The 16872-nt window shown below is 45.6% G+C and overlaps 1 protein-coding gene across 1 annotated transcript in view; it reads left to right on the top strand.

The window, feature by feature from the left end:
• Positions 1-15447, top strand: part of LOC111158627 (inter-alpha-trypsin inhibitor heavy chain 2) — a 37086-nt gene extending 21639 nt beyond the window's left edge. The window contains exons 12-21 of the mRNA XM_022520776.1: positions 42-223; positions 1231-1416; positions 1795-1934; positions 3473-3642; positions 6214-6351; positions 10256-10369; positions 10744-10942; positions 11504-11676; positions 13051-13162; positions 15152-15447. Coding sequence (XP_022376484.1) covers positions 42-223; positions 1231-1416; positions 1795-1934; positions 3473-3642; positions 6214-6351; positions 10256-10369; positions 10744-10942; positions 11504-11676; positions 13051-13162; positions 15152-15299 — 1562 coding nt within the window. The 3' untranslated portion in view covers positions 15300-15447. The remainder of the gene's footprint in view (positions 1-41; positions 224-1230; positions 1417-1794; positions 1935-3472; positions 3643-6213; positions 6352-10255; positions 10370-10743; positions 10943-11503; positions 11677-13050; positions 13163-15151) is intronic.
• The last annotated feature ends 1425 nt before the right edge of the window (positions 15448-16872 follow it).

Consider the following 16872-nt stretch of genomic DNA (forward strand, 5'->3'; position numbering starts at 1 on the left):
ATTGTCCCTCATTCTCTTCGTCTCTGTTGTCATCCACTTAGGTGAACTAAAATTGTCAAAAATTCAGAAAAACGTGAAGCAGAACATACGAGACAACATCTCCCTGTTCAGCTTGGGGATAGGATTTGACGTTGATTACGATTTTTTGAAGAGACTCTCCAATGAAAACCGTGGCATGGCTCAGAGGATTTATGGAAATCAGGACACATCCTCCCAGCTCAAAGTAACACCTTTTTTCTGTTCGTTCTTCCTCCTTCACTCAAAGTCATTCAGCTCGCCAAGTTTGAGTCACAGTTGTCATCATTTCAGCTGCGTTCGGCCGTGACGATGAGAAAGTGCTCGATTCCCTTCCCAGCCCCCCTTGCATGTGTATTTGCTCTGCATTGACAGTGAGATGGGAGGCAGGAGGGAGATGCACTTCCCTACTCCCTGAGCAAGTCCTCCCAGGCCCCGCTGAAACTTCTGGGCTCTCCAGTCCTCCTTGCCCTCATGGGCATTGTTTCCCCTTTTAAGGTGCATTGGTATCTCATTATCAACTTTTTATAATGCAACAAAGATCAAACGATAGCCTGTAAGTGTCCTTGAAGGTAAAGGAGAGAAATTCTTGCTTAGTTTGACTCCATGGATAATAAAAAGACATAGAAGAAGAATATACTTTACCCCATCCTCTGTCAATTCCAGGTGCCATGGGTCAGTGTCAGGCACCGTATTTAAAGTTGGGAACAGGAAAGGGGTAGGGGATAATTTGGGAATATCAACCCAGCTGACTTTTCTTCTTATGAGTATTTATCTGGTCATAAAAGAAAAAAAAATATGTTGGGCTCTCAAGTCCAGGATAAGATTCTTAACAATTTTTTAGTTTCTCCCTGTCTCAGTTCATCTGATAATTGTGAGAGTTTTCCTTGTCCCATAGCTTTCCACAGAGATCCTGTGAAAATAAATTAAGAAATATCAGCTAACCATGTGAGGAATCTCAACATAAAGTGCCTTAGGGGTGCCAGGGTGGCTCAGTCAGTTGAGCGTCCAACTCTTGATTTCAGCTTGGGTCATGATCTCGAGGTCATGAGACCAAGCACCGTGTCAGGTTCCGGCTGGGCATGGGCCCTGCTTAACATAGTCTCTCTCTTTCTCTCCCTCTGCTCACACGCCCCTCCCCTGTCTTAAAAAAAGTGCTTCAGACCGAAGAAGTAGTAGGACAATAATGATTTCTCTGTTTTTTATGAATTGTAGAAATTCTACAACCAGGTCTCTACTCCATTGCTCCGGAATGTTCAGTTCAACTATCCCCACTTGTCAGTCTCGGATGTCACTCAGAACAGTTTCCACAACTATTTTGGAGGCTCTGAGATCGTGGTGGCAGGAAAATACAACCCCGATAAATTGGAACAATTACAGAGCATCATCACGGCCACCTCGGTACTTCTGCTTATCTCCTTAGTTCTAAAAATACTAACCGGTCCCCTCGATACAGTCTGTCTTGTATATTAACAGGATAATATCTTGCATCCCAAGAATCTTGCAGGCAGAATAAAAGCAGTAGAGTGAAAGGGAAGGCATGAGAATATCTATACCGTGGTCCCCAAACCATTCTGCAAATCCATCCCTTCTCATCCCAAAGCCAATCCCAAACCTTGGATGTAGGCACTCCCTCTTTTGCGATCTTATGAATTATTTTGGACTTCTCTTGAATTTACATAACGTCCTGATTCGCTCACAGTAGATATGAACAGTGTGGGTTGATTAACCCTAGTTCTGCTCTCCCAGTGTCTTTCAACTGAATCTTCCATCACCCAGGCCAACACAGAGTTAGTCTTGGAAACTCTGGCCCAAATGGACGACTTGGAGGATTTTCTATCAAAAGACAAGCATGCAGATCCTGATTTCACCAGGAAATTGTGGGCCTATCTGACAATCAACCAACTTCTAGCTGAGCGGTAAGAAGAGAAGAATGTACATAACAGGGATTTGCAAAAGTAAGAGGTTTGCCTTGAATATTTTGCAGTAATACACAAAAGGGATTTGGAACCAAGAAAGGCAGCAAATTAATTTGGGATTTGGATTGTCAATTTCCACTGGTTCCAAGCACTCTAAGTAAAGCTGAATTCACTCTTTTCTCTTTTTTATTGAGGTCGACATACACAAAGTGGGTGAAGCTGATGAATTTTAAATGTACAGTTTGATGATGAATTCTTAGATGTGTCACCCATGTAATAATCACTGTCAGATCATTATAGGACACTTCTGTCCTCTTTGAAGGGTCCCTTGTTCTCCTTCCCTCAGAATGCCCACGCCCACTGATGTAGAAATCACTGTCACCATCCATGAGTTTTCTGTGACTGAACTTCTTGTAATGATACAACCTGTATTTGTCTGTTTCTGGCTTCTTTCCTTCAGCATGATGTCTGTAAGATTGATCCGAGTTGCGGGAGTATCAGTAGTTCACTTGCATATACTTTTGAAAAGCTTATTGTCCAGAGGGAAATTTACGATTCTAATATCGCCTAAGGACGGGTTTCATAATAGCCCCCGGCTCTCTCGTCTCTGGCTTCTCAGCCGACCTGCCTTAACCTGTGCAATATAAAAACTATGCTCCCGGGCAATGCACAGCTCTTGGACCACGTGCAGCAGAGTAACACAACAGGTGCTGAAGAAGAAAATCACCCGAGCCCCATCCCACCTTTGACGTCAGGTTCCCAGGGAGTGGAACAGTCTTCAGAGCTAGGTCAGGAAGACACGAAGTGCGGTTGGATGACCGAACTCACAGAGAAAATCCGTGATGTCAGTACGGTTATAAAACAGACATGGGGCTGTAGCTGGGACTTTCCGTTGAACAAGAACTATCCCTGCCCCTTTTTACTGAAGCATCCTGGGCGCACTCACAGCAAAATTGCAGATACGTAGCGCGTTGCTGAAGTTAAATACTGATTTTCCAGAACATTCCCCGGAAAACAGATCAGTGGTTGCTGGGGTTTGGGAGGGCAGGGCAACCAGGTGGAGCCCAGGGGATTTTTTAGGGCAGTGAAAGTGTCCTGTACCATATACCATTGTGAATACATGTCATCCCATGTTTGTCAAAGCCCGTAGGACGTGCACCACCAAGAATGAACCGTAACGTAAACCACAGACTTGGGTGATGATGAAATGTCAGCCCAGGTTCATAGATTGTAACATACGCACCACTCCGGTGGGGGGGCTGGTTGTTGATAATGGGGGAGGCTGTGGTGTGTGGGCACAGGGAGGATTTGGGAAATCGCTGTCCTTCCTCCTCCGTTTTACTGTGAGCCTAAAACTGGTCTGAAAAAGAAAGTCTATTTAAAAAAAATCCTTTAGACTGCATGGCTAAGTAAAATCCTGGCTTCTTGGAGCCAGTTAGCCCTCTTTCATCTGTGGTCCCCAGGGTCCCGGCTGAGCCCAGAGTGGGTGTGGGACTAAGTGCAGTAATGTTCTTGATGCCTCTGTTTCCCAAATCCAGAAGCCTGGCTCCGACAGCAGCTGCCAAAAGGAAAATTACAAAAACAATCCTGCAGATGTCTCTGGAACATCACATCGTGACCCCGCTCACCGCGATGGTGATCGAGAACGAGGCTGGGGACGAGCGCTTGCTGGCAGACTCGCCCCCCCAAGACCATTCCTGCTGCTCAGGTCTGTGCTTCTGTCTTGTGGAACAATAGGACAGGGCAGCTTCCTTAGCCTGCCCCGGGGGCCTCCAGTCTCGGCTCCCCTCCCCGTAGCCTGCCTCCTGCTCCCAGCCCTGGGCCCCCCGTGTGTCTGAGCTGTTCCTGTCAATTTACTTTGGGGGAGTTCGTTGCTGTGGTCTTGGAACTTTGGCTCCCTTAACTCCCAAAGGAATTTTGAAGACCTGTGTACCCCCACGTTCATTGTTTAAATCAGCGTTTAACCATTTTTTGCCACACTTAAATAGTTGTAGTGAATTTAATATGGGGCATATTATAAACATTCAACTTGTTTTTTAAAGATTTTTTATTTACTTATTTGTCAGAGCGCGTGAGTGTGCCCAGGCTTAGGGAGCAGCAGGCAGAGAGAGAAACAGGTTCCCTGGTTCTAGGGAACCCCATGTACGACTCCATCCCAGGATCCTGGGATTGTGACCTGAGCCGAAGGCAGACACACAGCGTCCCAACATTGAACTTTTAAAATAAACCTGTTGCTTCACTGTTGTCAGTGTATCCGGTGGCGCGGAATACCTAAGTCGGTACTCTCCATCATCCATTAAAAAAATACACGAGCAAACTCTATTTTAATTATTGGAAATTTTATATTGTTCTTTTTTCTAGTTGAACTGGTATTTCCATTCCTGGCAGAAGTACGTCTCAGTGTAGTACACTGCGATGCCAGAAAGTCTTTTCCTCATCATCCTGTTCCTCTGCAAGAAAAATGTTGGCAAATTTGAATATTTTTCAATGTGTTGGGACCCTTAGAGTCTGAGTATTCAAAATTTTTTTCTAGATGGAGTTTTATTAAGACCTACGACAAGTAGATAATTGATCAAAATAATATACATGGATTATAAATATGATATCCCTAAGTAAAATTTGATTGAAAATCCTGTCTTAAAAATGAAAAAAATGTGACTGTATGTGTAAATGTTATTTATCAATGGATTCAGTGTCATTTCTACTTAAAAAAAAATTGTAGGCGTGCCTGGCTGCCTCAGTCGATGGAGTGTGTGACTCTTGATCTTGGGGTTGTGAGTTTGAGTCCCAAGTTGGGTGTAGAGATTAGTTAAAAATAAATCTTTAAAAAAATTTTTTTATAGGCTAGGTCCTGATAAATCTTGTTGACATAGGTAAGTAGATAGGAATGGAATGAGTTTGGTCACGGCAACTGTCACTCATTTACAACTTCTTCAGACTTACCTGCCAAACTCACATAGGAGCTAGTATGCAAAAATTATTTTTAAATGATTTAATACGTGATACCTTGGGCCCTACTTCAACTTGGTTTATTTATTTTTTTAGAGATTTTATTTATTTATTTGACACACACAGATCACAAGTAGGCAGAGAGGCAGGGAAAGAGAGGAGGAAGCAGGCTCCCCGCTGAGCAGAGACCTGATGTGGGGCTCGATCCCAGGACCCTGGGATCATGACCTGAGCCGAAAGCAGAGGTGTTAACCCACTGAGCCACCCAGGTACCCCTCAACTTGCTTTAAAGCAAAGAATTGGAAACCATCTGACTTGCAAAAGGATTTGTGTCCCTTGCAATGGACTGGAGTCTTTCCAATTTCCAGTGCTACACCAATTTTCCTGGAAGGTTTTTGGTGAGAGAGCATGCCTTCTGCTTCTCAACCAAGAGAAAGAGGTTTTCTAAGGAGAGGTATATGTGGAAGCTGAGAACTTGAAATTGCTACAAAAGCCACCCTTGATTCCTGAGTCCTGTGGAAGGTCCTAGGATGTGCTCAGGGACGCATGAGCCAAGTATAGAAGACGCTGGCTTATCCCCTTCTCCCTGCTCTCCGTTTCTCAGGACCTAGTCCTGTTGAAACACAGTCCGAAGAGTTGCCTGCGTACCTGAAGGACCACTTTCCACATTTTTAATTTTGTCTGAGTGAGACGCCATATTTACCACAGTGGTCCAGGGGTCAAGGAGCTCTTACTTCTGGCATCCCAGTTACAAGAGCCTGGGGCCCCACAGCCAATTTATCTGGGGAGAAACCTCTCCTAGATAAACTGGCGTAGGTAAGTGGTTGTTATCAGCTAGATAAGATGCCTAGGTGAACTGTCGCTTGTTTTCTCTAAGACAGGAAGACTGCCTGTGTGTCAGAAAGCAAAATGAGCTTGTTGTAACCAATAGGGGAAACTAGTTGGTCGAGGAACTGAATTGTTTAGATTGTTGTTTGGTTAGGAAATAGGAACGGATCCAGGCAGGGGCTGACCGTAATCCGGGACTTCTCCAGGGGCCGGCCTAGACATCATCTCCCCGGCCTAGGATAAAGACGTGGGGCCCTTCTCCCACCTCCGTGGGGGCAGATCCCACAGCCCAGGTCCCAGACTCTGCAGGGATCCCTCCAGCAGGCCCACACAGTGTAAAGACAGGAGGAGCTGGGAAAGAGAAAATTCTGGAATAAAATTACTGGGAGAAAACCTTAGCTGAGAACCTCCAGGGTCCGCATAACATAGATTCTTGACCTTGTAAGAAATCTCCATGGAAAAGTAAGCTGGGACACTAATGGCCACGGGTTTTTCTACACAGGTGCCCTGTACTATGGCAGCAAGCTTGGTCCGAGTTCAGTCCCATCTTGGGTCAACCCTTCCCCGACACCAATGATCCCGATGCCTGTGCTGGGAGCTCAGGTGCTCGAGGCAACTCCTCCCCCACATGTGATGAGAGGTAAGAGGCCTTCACCACAGCTCTCACGTCCCGGCCCCCAATCGGGTCACAATCGTGTGCAGCGTTGATAGATGTTTAAAAAAAAGTCCTGGTAAACAAGTTGACTGCTGTAGGTACCAGTGACCTCCCTTAACAGCAGATGACTCTGTGTATTAATCAGCTTGGGCTGCCATAACCAGATACCCCAGCCTAACTGGTCTAAATGACAGGTCTAGAGGCGGGGAAGTCCAAGATCAAGGTGCCAGCTGGGGACAGCTTGTACACAGCTGGCATCTTCTTGTGTGTTCACATGACCTCTCTGTGTGTGCCCTGCAGAGAGGAAGGCTAAGCTCCCCCAAGTCCCTTCTCAGCAGGGCGCCAATCCCTTGATGGGGGCCCCTCCACCAGACATCGTGAGCTGGTGGTTAGGGTTCCAACCTATGAGGCTCGGGGGTCCAGACCAGTCCAGAACACTCCATCTCCAGCTGGGTGAGCTGAACGCTCGGGAGTGGACGAGACGCTCTTCTCAGGCCAGGGGGCCCCACAGGGTATCGATGCAAGGAACATTCTCTTCAGAGATTGTATGTGAACTGACTGTATGTGAACTGATTGTATGTGAACTGATTGTATGTGAACTTAAGTGAGTCATTTCATGTTCCTGCATGTTGAAAACAGGCATAATTACACTCAGGCAGCGAGGTTGTTGACCTCGTGAAACCTTCTCAGGGGCGAGCACAGGATAGCCAATAGATAAAAGTCATTATTGAAGATTAGACACGATTCATTGTACTATCAAAATCACTATAATGTGGTTTAATCACTTAATCACTTTAATGTGTTGTCTCTCTCCCCTTCCTAATCCGGTATTTGCCACCTTTCCCCCACCGAGATTACGGCTGCACGACACAGCACGTGAGGGGAGGGCATCCCTGTGTCGGGTTACAGTGCTGACGAAATTGCCATCCTCACTGCACCGAGCGGCTCTCAGAGCAAGAGACAAGGGCAAGCACGGGGCAGGCGCCCCTTTCTCTGTGACTTTCCAGAAGGAAGCTTCTGTAGAAATACGTAGCGAGAAAGCTAACTCTGTTTTCGAGTTCTTTCCAGTAAGAAGGCGGTGTTCCCTCTGAGTTTACATAGTCTGCTGTGCAATGCAGTTAAGGGGACAAGGTCTGGAGAGCTGGACAGTTCCAGGGTCAGACTCTGCCCCCGTGGCAGTGGGCCAGACCGTGGAACCTCTCTAGGTCTCAGTGAGTCCACCTGTAAAACGGGGGTGGTGTTAAGTTGCGGGGTGGCTATAACATCAGTTCCTGGGTCCCTGTGGGAGCTCATAAAGCCCAGGACCTCAGGAATCTGTGAAGTTAGTCCTGGGGGCCCTCCATCCGCCTTCAACCTGATCCAAATGTAAGGCTGCGGACACTAATCTAAGTATAATGTTTCACTTCTGCTGTCTGGAATGGTGTCAGTTGGTAAGGCAGTACCGGTCCGTGGTTACCCACCAGCAGGTGTGAGTAATGGGATTTGGGTTAATTAAAATGGCAGAATCAAATCACGATCTCTAATAAAAGCCAAGTCCTTCCAAAGATATTTCAAAACACCATATTTGTGTAAAGGAAGAGGCTCTCATACCAAAATGATTTTTTTTAATTGAAAAAGAGATGTGAGAACCTTTGTTCTGCATTTTTAAGGATGCCCTCTAGTGCTCAGCTCAACACAAAATCGATTCACCAAGTATTTATTGACCTGGTGGCGAGAGTTTTGTAGTGTGAGGGGTGCAGAGAAGTACCAGATTGTACTTCTGTTGTGGATTCCTCTATCTTCCATTTCATGTTCTGAAACACACACTTGAACATGAGGGAGCGTGTCAGAGTGGGTGGGAGAATGGGCTTGTCGTGGGGCAGCTTGGCTGTGGTCCTGACTCTGCCACAGTCCAACCCCATAATGGGACCTCAGGCAGGTGACCCATCCTGTGCGAAGACGCGAAGAGAATTAGTTGAGTTAATGTTTGCATGGGACTTTGTGGTAACATCTAGAAAACAACAGCCTCTCGGTGAATGGAAGCTTGCTCTTTCGGTTTTAATCTGGGAAAGACAACCACTGCGGTTCTTACGGCTCTGACCGTCTCCTCCCCGGGCCCTTCAGTGACTCGGGCTGGAAGCCTGGCTGGTCTGAATTGTTCCTGGGCGCTCAGTTACCTGACACTGTGGATTCTACCACAGGTCTCTGGAATCTTCCCTCCCTCGTCCGTCCCGTTTCCCGTTCAGTGTGACGTCTCTTGCCTGCGTTATTGCTGCGTTAGCTGCTAACTGATCTTCCCACGTCCATGTCCCAATACTTAGTTTATACTGTGACAAGTAATTTCCCCCAAATCAAATCATGTCGCATTTTTTCTCAGAAACTTCAAAGAGCTCCCCAACTTAAAGCTCCAGTCTTTGGTGTGGTGCTCCGCCCTTCTCCATGACCCCCATTTTCGGTCTTTTTCTACGTTCTTCAAGAACCCATCCCCTAGTTACATCGAGGTACTTTGCAAACAAATCGCCAACTTTCATACCTCCGCACTGGGCGCTCAGAATAAAATCTCCGTTTCTCCTGTGTCTTTTGCATCTCCTAACTTCAAGGCTTTGTGCAAACTCCTTCACTAGGCCTTTCTCAACTGGCCGGGCGGGGCTGGTCACCCTTCGTCTTTACCCTCAGAGCGACTGGCTTGTGCCATTTTTGTGTCATTTATTTTACTCTCTCTTCCCTCAGTGGTTGTGTCTGTCTCTATGAAAGAAACACTGTGAAGAAAAAAATCATTCACGATATTCATTAGAGCACACATGGTCTGGAAGACCTTGACTCAAGGGGGGGCCGTTGCGGTGGGTATGGGGACCCCCGCAATGGGATCTTGCAGTTGGGTGGAGAAGGTTGGACTCAGCTCCAAACACAGCATGGGGAAGTGGGTGCGAAATCACGCGCAGGAAACGTCAGGAGTGAGGGGGGTTCTGGTCAAATCAACGGAACAGTTTTCCTGCTGAAGGCAGCCAGGAGATCCGACGTCACCTGGAGGGCGGTGGGGAATGAGGAACCCAGTTAGATACCGAGGGTGCTCAATGGGGAGGGTGGGGATTCTACCTAACCCAACCTACTAGGATTCTTGCTAAAATTGGACAGCGCAGAGGCTAACATGTGAGTCCAAAAGTTGAGGCCTCATTGAAAAGGTTGGAGGAGGCTAAGTGGAGTTTGGTCAAGGAGAGAATCTTGGTCACTCCATTAAATTCTGACTTTCTTGAAGGTCTTATAAATAAGACCATGACTTATTTATAGCTACACCAAACGTTGCCTAATTCAGTGCTTTGGATAGACCTGTTTTTTTTTTTTTTCTCACCAACTATTTGTTGAATGATTAGACAAACAAATAAGAAAGATCAATCAGAATAAGGTTGTCCAGCAGCAAAGGACTTCTTTCTTGAGAGTCGCTCGATGCTTCGTTGTTCTCGGAATTGATTAATATCCATCGGTATGACAACAAATAACATTACATCTCCTTTATTTTTATGCATCGTGTATAGCTGCTTAAAAACACACACATCATTTTATCTATTTATACAACACTCACTGATGGAGGTGTGCATATGTAGTATACATGTAGACACGATGTATTGTGTGCTTTTCTTATTATTTGTGTCTTATTCATTTTTTATCTCTAGCCTAGAGCATACATGATAGCTACAGAAAAAGTATGTTATAGGTGTAAAATAACTTAAAACTCTGAATTGTCCCATGGGGAAGGGACAATGGGTCTGCCTATACCACTGGACGCCAACACCTAGACAGAAGCACTGGAACTCTTTGTTCTTATTAAGTGAAAGGTTTCAGGAATAAAGTACTGTTCAGTGTCGCCCTCCTTTCTATGGTTTTGTTTGATTTCATTTTCTCTATTTTCCAGTTGAAAATGACCCACACTTCATCATTTACCTGCCAAAAAATGAAAAGAATATTTGTTTCAATATTGACTCAGAACCTGGAAAGATTCTCAACCTTGTTTCCGATCCACAATCAGGTAAAATAAAAAGATGCTGTATTTGAACTAGGCAATTAGATCATTGCCATGTTTCACTGTCACCACCTGGGATTTCTTTCTCTCCCACCTTAATAGAAGCCCTGTACTTTTCCAACTCTGATAATTGGTGAGCAAAGAATCATAAATTTATTCCCATGGGAATTAGAGTAGCTAAGAAACGGAGCACGAACTAGCAGATCTTACTGTGATGTAAGTCATTTAAAGTATAAAAGACATAGTAACAAATTGAAAGTTGTTCAGGAAAAAATATGTTATGTAAGAAATCAAGCCAAAAAAATAACACTTTTCCCATATTGTCAAGTTTTATAAATTTGATGGTGCACAGAGAGAAAAAAGCATGTTTTCTTCTCCAGGGATTTTGGTCAATGGACAGCTCATTGGTGCCAAGAAACCAAAGAACGAAAAACTCAGCACCTATTTTGGAACACTGGGATTTTATTTCCAAAGCGAAGACATGAAAATAGAAATCAGCACCAAGACCATCACCCTGAGCCGGCGCTCTCGGGTGTCTGTCCTTTCCTGGTCTGACACCGCTCGTGTCATTAACCAGAGGTGAGTATTACCGTGTCTGGTCGCGGGCCTGTCCTCCACGCCTGACTACACAGATCAATCTGGAAACCCGTGACCGAAACGTAGAACTTAGCTATCATTTTAAATGTGAAGAAGTAGAGGTTCAGAAAGATTGTTGGTGCCTAACCCCACCCCGTTCCTGGCAGCCGGGTCCACGTCTTATGGCCACTGTGTGTCTCGGCACCTGCCTGCAGCCTGGCATGGGATGAGGGCTCGGTAGATACGTGCTGGATAAGTGAAGGAATCCATCAAACATCCCAGCCAGCTCCGTGTCAGAGTGTGCCTGGAAAACACTGGACTGTGTCATATTTTCCCCTGATCACCCGTTTATTGTTTTTATACAAACACAGAAACTGACAGAGTTCCAGAGCCAGGAGTGAAAACAATATTCTGTGACCCAAAAAAATGCTGTGGAGGGCCTAGAACACTCGTGGAATTGCCCAGGGCGGGACGGCGAGCTCAGGCTCAGGCTCAGGGTGGGAGGCATGGCTTCCTAAACAGTGTGTTCTAGAAACGTGGACCCCATTTTGCTTTCTGCCGCAGGGTGCTTGTCTCTGTGAAGAGAGAGCAAACTGTGACCATCACCGTGGATAAAGACATGTCCTTCTCTGTTTTACTCCATCGCGTTTGGAAGAAGCATCCGGTGAATGTAGACTTTTTGGGGATCTACATTCCCCCCACAAACAAGTTTTCACCTAAAGTGCATGGACTAATAGGTACGGTGTCTATCGACCATCTGGCAAGTGGGTCTGGGTCTCGAGCAAATTGGGAGGTTAGAACTTACACAGTGACGGGTCTGGACTCAAAGGTCAGGTTGGGGCCACACTCTGTGCCCGGGTCTTGATTTATACAGGGGACTGAGGACACACAAGGGTCAGTGCCATTGACAGAAACGTTTCCTGTCACTCAGTTCCGCCCTGAAACAAAGAGGCATGTCCCACCCTGCAGGGCCACAGAGGAAGGCTAGGTTTTAGTCAGGGACCTGAAAGCAACAGGTTTAGGCCAGAGCCTCTCCTGGGTTTCTGTGGGAAGATGAGGCAGAGCAGCATAGTTCTGGGTTGGCTGTCTTGAAGCATTTTGGCAGGCTTTGGGCTCTAGGGCAGTCCACTTACCTGGTCCCTGGCCCTGGGATAGCTTCTGGGTCACACGGGTCAGTGAGAGGCAGTTTGTCCCTGGGATGGTTCAAGTGCAGATCACAGGCACGCTCCTGAGTCTTCCACTGTCTTTCAGAATTGCTGGCCCTGGGAGGGGCAGTCTCTCCCCAGCCGTCAGGGGTTTTGATGTCCGATCTTAATGCACAGAGATAGCAAACGTGATTCATGCAGCCCCACAGAGCAGCGCAGGGGTCTCGGTGAGGCTCTAGCCAAGACCTTTGCTACCGCAGGTGAGGTTCTCCCTGAACCAGGATTTCATCCTCACAAACTGGGCAAACAGTTAGAGGAGCGACACAGACTTTCAATTTTACATCAGAGGTTTTTTTTTTTTTCTTTTCTAACTGGAGGGAGGTGAACTGGTTTGGGAAGTCAGGCATCTAGGTCCACTTTCCCCACAACTTTTTAAGGAGTGGTTCCAGTTGAAGCATGTGGCATCAGAAACCTTGTCCCTCATTGGGGAGGGTAAGTGCTATGGTGAGTGCTGTGAAGTGTGTAAACCTGGCGATTCACAGACCTGTACCCCTGGGGACAAAAATATATTATATGTTTATAAAAAATAAAATTAAAAAATAATAATAACAAATAAATAAATTTGAAATTAAAAAAAAAAAAAGAAACCTTGTCCCTGATATTTGAGCCATGTGTCAGGTGCTCAGCCCGTCATCAGGGAGGGCGTTCCGGTCCACTTCTTGTCCGGCAGGTTGGCCTCGTATGTGAGATGACCGCGGCATGAGCCAGCCAGCTTTGCTCCTGGGAAGGACCCATCCCTCCCATCGCTCTGCCTTTCTCCTCTCAGTATGTCTTTCTACCTTAGAAATTCGGGGGGGTGGGTAGGTGCGTACTGAAATGCAGCTTGGGTCAAATGACCACAAGCCTGCTTTTTTTAATTGGCCCTTGGGTTCCATGTAAATCAGCGTCCGGACTTTGCCTCACTAGGTCAGTTCATGCACGAGCCAAAAGTCCGTATCTTCGATGAACGACCGGGAAAGGTCCCCGAGAAGCCAGAGGCAAGCATGGAAGTGAAGGGACACACGTTGACTGTCACCAGGTAGGCCTTGGGGGCGTACGACAGTAACAGACAGCGTGTCTCGGGGTTACACTCACACAGTCACATCCAAGCAAGAAAAGCTCTTGCAAGTGTTCCCGATGTCAGACTCAACACCTCCTGAGGAACAGACACACACACCAGGTTTGCATCAGGACACTGCAGGCCGGCCGGCCTCCGCGCGAGTAAAGACCAGCTAGACAACAGCTACCATGAAAGGCCAAGGCTGTAATGCATGATGGAGGGACTGACGGTGTAACAGCCTTGGCCTTTCATGGTAGCTCGGTTACTGAAAAAGCTGATAAAGGAGGAAATCGTAAGAATTCCTGTGAACCAGGACACCTGGGGGCTCCGTCCGTTGAGCGCCTGACTCTTGTTTCAGCTCAGGTCATGAACTCAGAGTCATGGGATCGAGACCCACATGGGGCTCTGCGCTCAGCATGGAGTCTTCTTGAGATTCTCTCTCTTCCTCTCCCTCTGCCCCTCCCTCCCCACTCCCTAAAGAGTAAAACAAAACAAAATAAATACATCTTTTTAAAAAAAATACCTGTGAACCATAGTACTAGAGAATGAATGGATGTGTCTACGTGAGACTGGGGTCTTCTTCTTGAGCATGAATCTACCAAATGCATTTTTGTGTAGCCTTCCTCACGCCAACCGTATCCATATGCTCGTTGTGAAGTGAGAATTCCGCATCGCCAAGCATTGAGTGTAACATTCTTACCAATCTTTTCAGTTTCTCCCAGTCCTGGATTATAGTCTCCCCTTTGGTATCTGACAGCATTTTAAAGCAGGTGGGGTTTTTTGGGCCAGGAGTTTGTTTTGTTTTGTTTTGTTTTGTTTGCATTTTAAGAGTTTTTACAAAGCAATCAACTTGGCTTTATAGGAATGACTTTCTTTGCACACAATGGCATTGGTTTCCACATAAGTAAGCGATAAAATTGCAGCCATAATTAAGCCATACGTACCACCACACATGGCTTTGGGAAGTAAAACGATGAACTCTGGGGGCGCCTGGGGGGGTTCAGTGGGTTAAGCGTCTGCCTTCGGCTCAGGTCATGATCCTAGGGTCCTGGGATCCAACCCCCCATCAGGCTCCCTGCTCAACGAGGAGCCTGCTTCCCCCTAGCTCTCTGTCTGACACTCCCCCTACTTGTGCTCTCTCCCTCTCCCTCTTTCTGTTAAGTAAATAAATAAAATCTTAAAACGAAACAAAATGATGAGCTCTTCATGAGTACACAACTCAGCTGGTTCGGGCTCACTGGGGACCAGTGAGTTACCAGTGGGCATCAGTGAGCGTGTTTGACAAAGGAATGGTGAGCACCATTAATCATAGTAAGAAAAGTCATCTGAGGTTGGTGAACGCACATCTGCTAGCCTCTAATGACAAAGGTAAATGTTGGGCCTCAAGTTTACCTACTGCAAGCACTCTTCGCCTCGTAACTCAAACTGAGTTGACCTCGGACCATGCATCATCCTATACGTTCTAAAGCTTGCTAGTGACATTATGCCCTATGACTTTTTAAATCGTTGGCTTCTTTGTCCTTTAAGGGAAAGGCATGAACGTCTCAGAAACAGCTGGTATCACCTTTAAATACTCACCTGCCTAGGGAAGGTGGGAGGCATCTCAGATTCACTCTGCAGGTGACCTGGGGTTAGCCCACAGCACTTCAGTGGGGTTCCCACCTTCTTTCCAACGGAAAGTTAATTTGCACTCTTCACCTTGCTGGAAAAGGCTATCTTGGTCAGTCTCCAAAGGGTTATTTGAATTATCTAAAGATTCGCTGCTTATTCTCTGTCCTTCCAACACCAAGCCCCAGATAATGACGTTCCTTACGACTTGGGGAGGGGGATGGGGAAGGGTGAGGAGATCCAGTATGAGAAGGAAGATGCTACAAAGAACAGCAAGGGAGGGAACTTTCTTCTTTCCCAATATGCAGGCTGACCAAGCCTTGGACTGTGTCCTAACTATACCCACCATTTCCCTTGCAGGGGTCTGCAGAAAGACTACCGAACAGACAGAGTGTTTGGAACGGAGGTCTCCTGTTGGTTTGTGCACAACAGTGGAAAAGGTTTCATCGATGGGCATTACAAGGATTACTTCGTGCCTCAGCTTTATAGCTTTCTCAAGAGGCCTTAAAGATGGATGGCTTTGGAAATTTTCTGCAGATCAAGTTTTTCCCTGCAGTCATTCTTCAGTTTGAGTAATTAAACACTAGCCAGAGGTCACGGTGGTTTATAAAACCTGTTAATGCATCTGAAGAAAAATAAACACTTTGGATTTAGGATTTTGTTGAGTTTTCCGATGTTAGGAGGTGTTCATCAAGGTCATGCAAAGGAAAGCTGCTTACCCAGGGAAAGCGGATGTTTTTGTCTGAAGGCCATTAGGCAGGAAGAATCAGTGTCGCAGATGAAATCCACAGGCAGCTGGAGTGTTCTCGCTCACTGGGGGAAGGTCATCCTCTCTGCTCTGCTGACCTTCAACTGACTGGATGCGGCCCACTTAGGGCAGGCCCTCTGTTCCACCCAGTCTATGATTTAAATGTAGATGTCATCCAAAAACATCTTCCTAGAAACACCTAACTAACTAATGTTTGACTAACTCTGTGGGTACCCCATGGCCCAGCCAAGTTGACACATAAAATACACCGTCACAACGCCTTAGTTCACCAACCTCTTTCTGTTCTCAAAGCCATTCTTCCAATAAGATACTCTACAAATACGTGGGTGTCTGCTTATTAAATTACAATCTCTCCTAACAGGTCTTCCTCCCTGACATTATTCCAGGATCACCTCAGGGATGGTGTTGGTCCCAAATTCTTCACATATTTAATATCGCTCTGGACATTACCTCACATGGCTAATTGCACACAGTATTGACATTATTATGAATTCGGAGACAATCACAGTTCCAAATTTTCTGGAAGCCACACATTTCACACAGATTTAATGATCTTGAACACAGAGGCTCCCTGAGTATCCCTTGTAGACTTTTTGTCTGTATTTAAGCAATTCTTAAGAGTGATGCCACTTACATTATTAAACCTTGGATGATTAGACTTTATTTCAAAATAAATTTGACTAGCAAGTTATGTCCTAACGAAAGGCTAACAACATTTGTAAGGCAGAATACCTAAACCACCAACTGGATGACTTTATTATGTCTGCATTAATCTAGTGGATCTTGGTGATATGGTGCAAATCTGATTCATTTTTAAGCCTGTACTTCCCTTTGTTTCTAACTGCCCTTTAAAAATCGATTCCTAGGATTGGAATATATTTCCAAAGGTCAAACTGGTAAAATCGCACTTAAAAAAATGTTTAAAAGTACACCTTTATGAAGCTTTCCCTCCATAATTTAGTAAAGGTCATTTTTAATTTAGAAAGTACACAAAACTCCCTTTTTGGACACACCCAACATGTATTTGAAGAATCAAGTGATTATCTTTTGACCTAGTTGTAAAATATTAAAGAAATGTGACATTTCTAGCATCCAGAGGTGACCCCAGTGCTGAAGAGGTGAATGGCATTGCTTTTCAGCTTCATCTGTGGTACATTAAAAAAGTCTATGACATCTTTCCCATTTTCTATTTCAAACATACTGATCTTAAAATGCTCATATTTAACCCAAACTTTAAAAGTGGGTTCTTATAATTAATTCTGTTACTTGGTAAAAATTTAGACCTTAAGACTTTTATACCTTTAGATGTATA

Source organism: Enhydra lutris, unplaced genomic scaffold (assembly GCF_002288905.1).
Source record: "Enhydra lutris kenyoni isolate GAN:26980312 unplaced genomic scaffold, ASM228890v2 scaffoldscaffold61, whole genome shotgun sequence".
Classification (NCBI taxonomy): domain Eukaryota; kingdom Metazoa; phylum Chordata; class Mammalia; order Carnivora; family Mustelidae; genus Enhydra; species Enhydra lutris.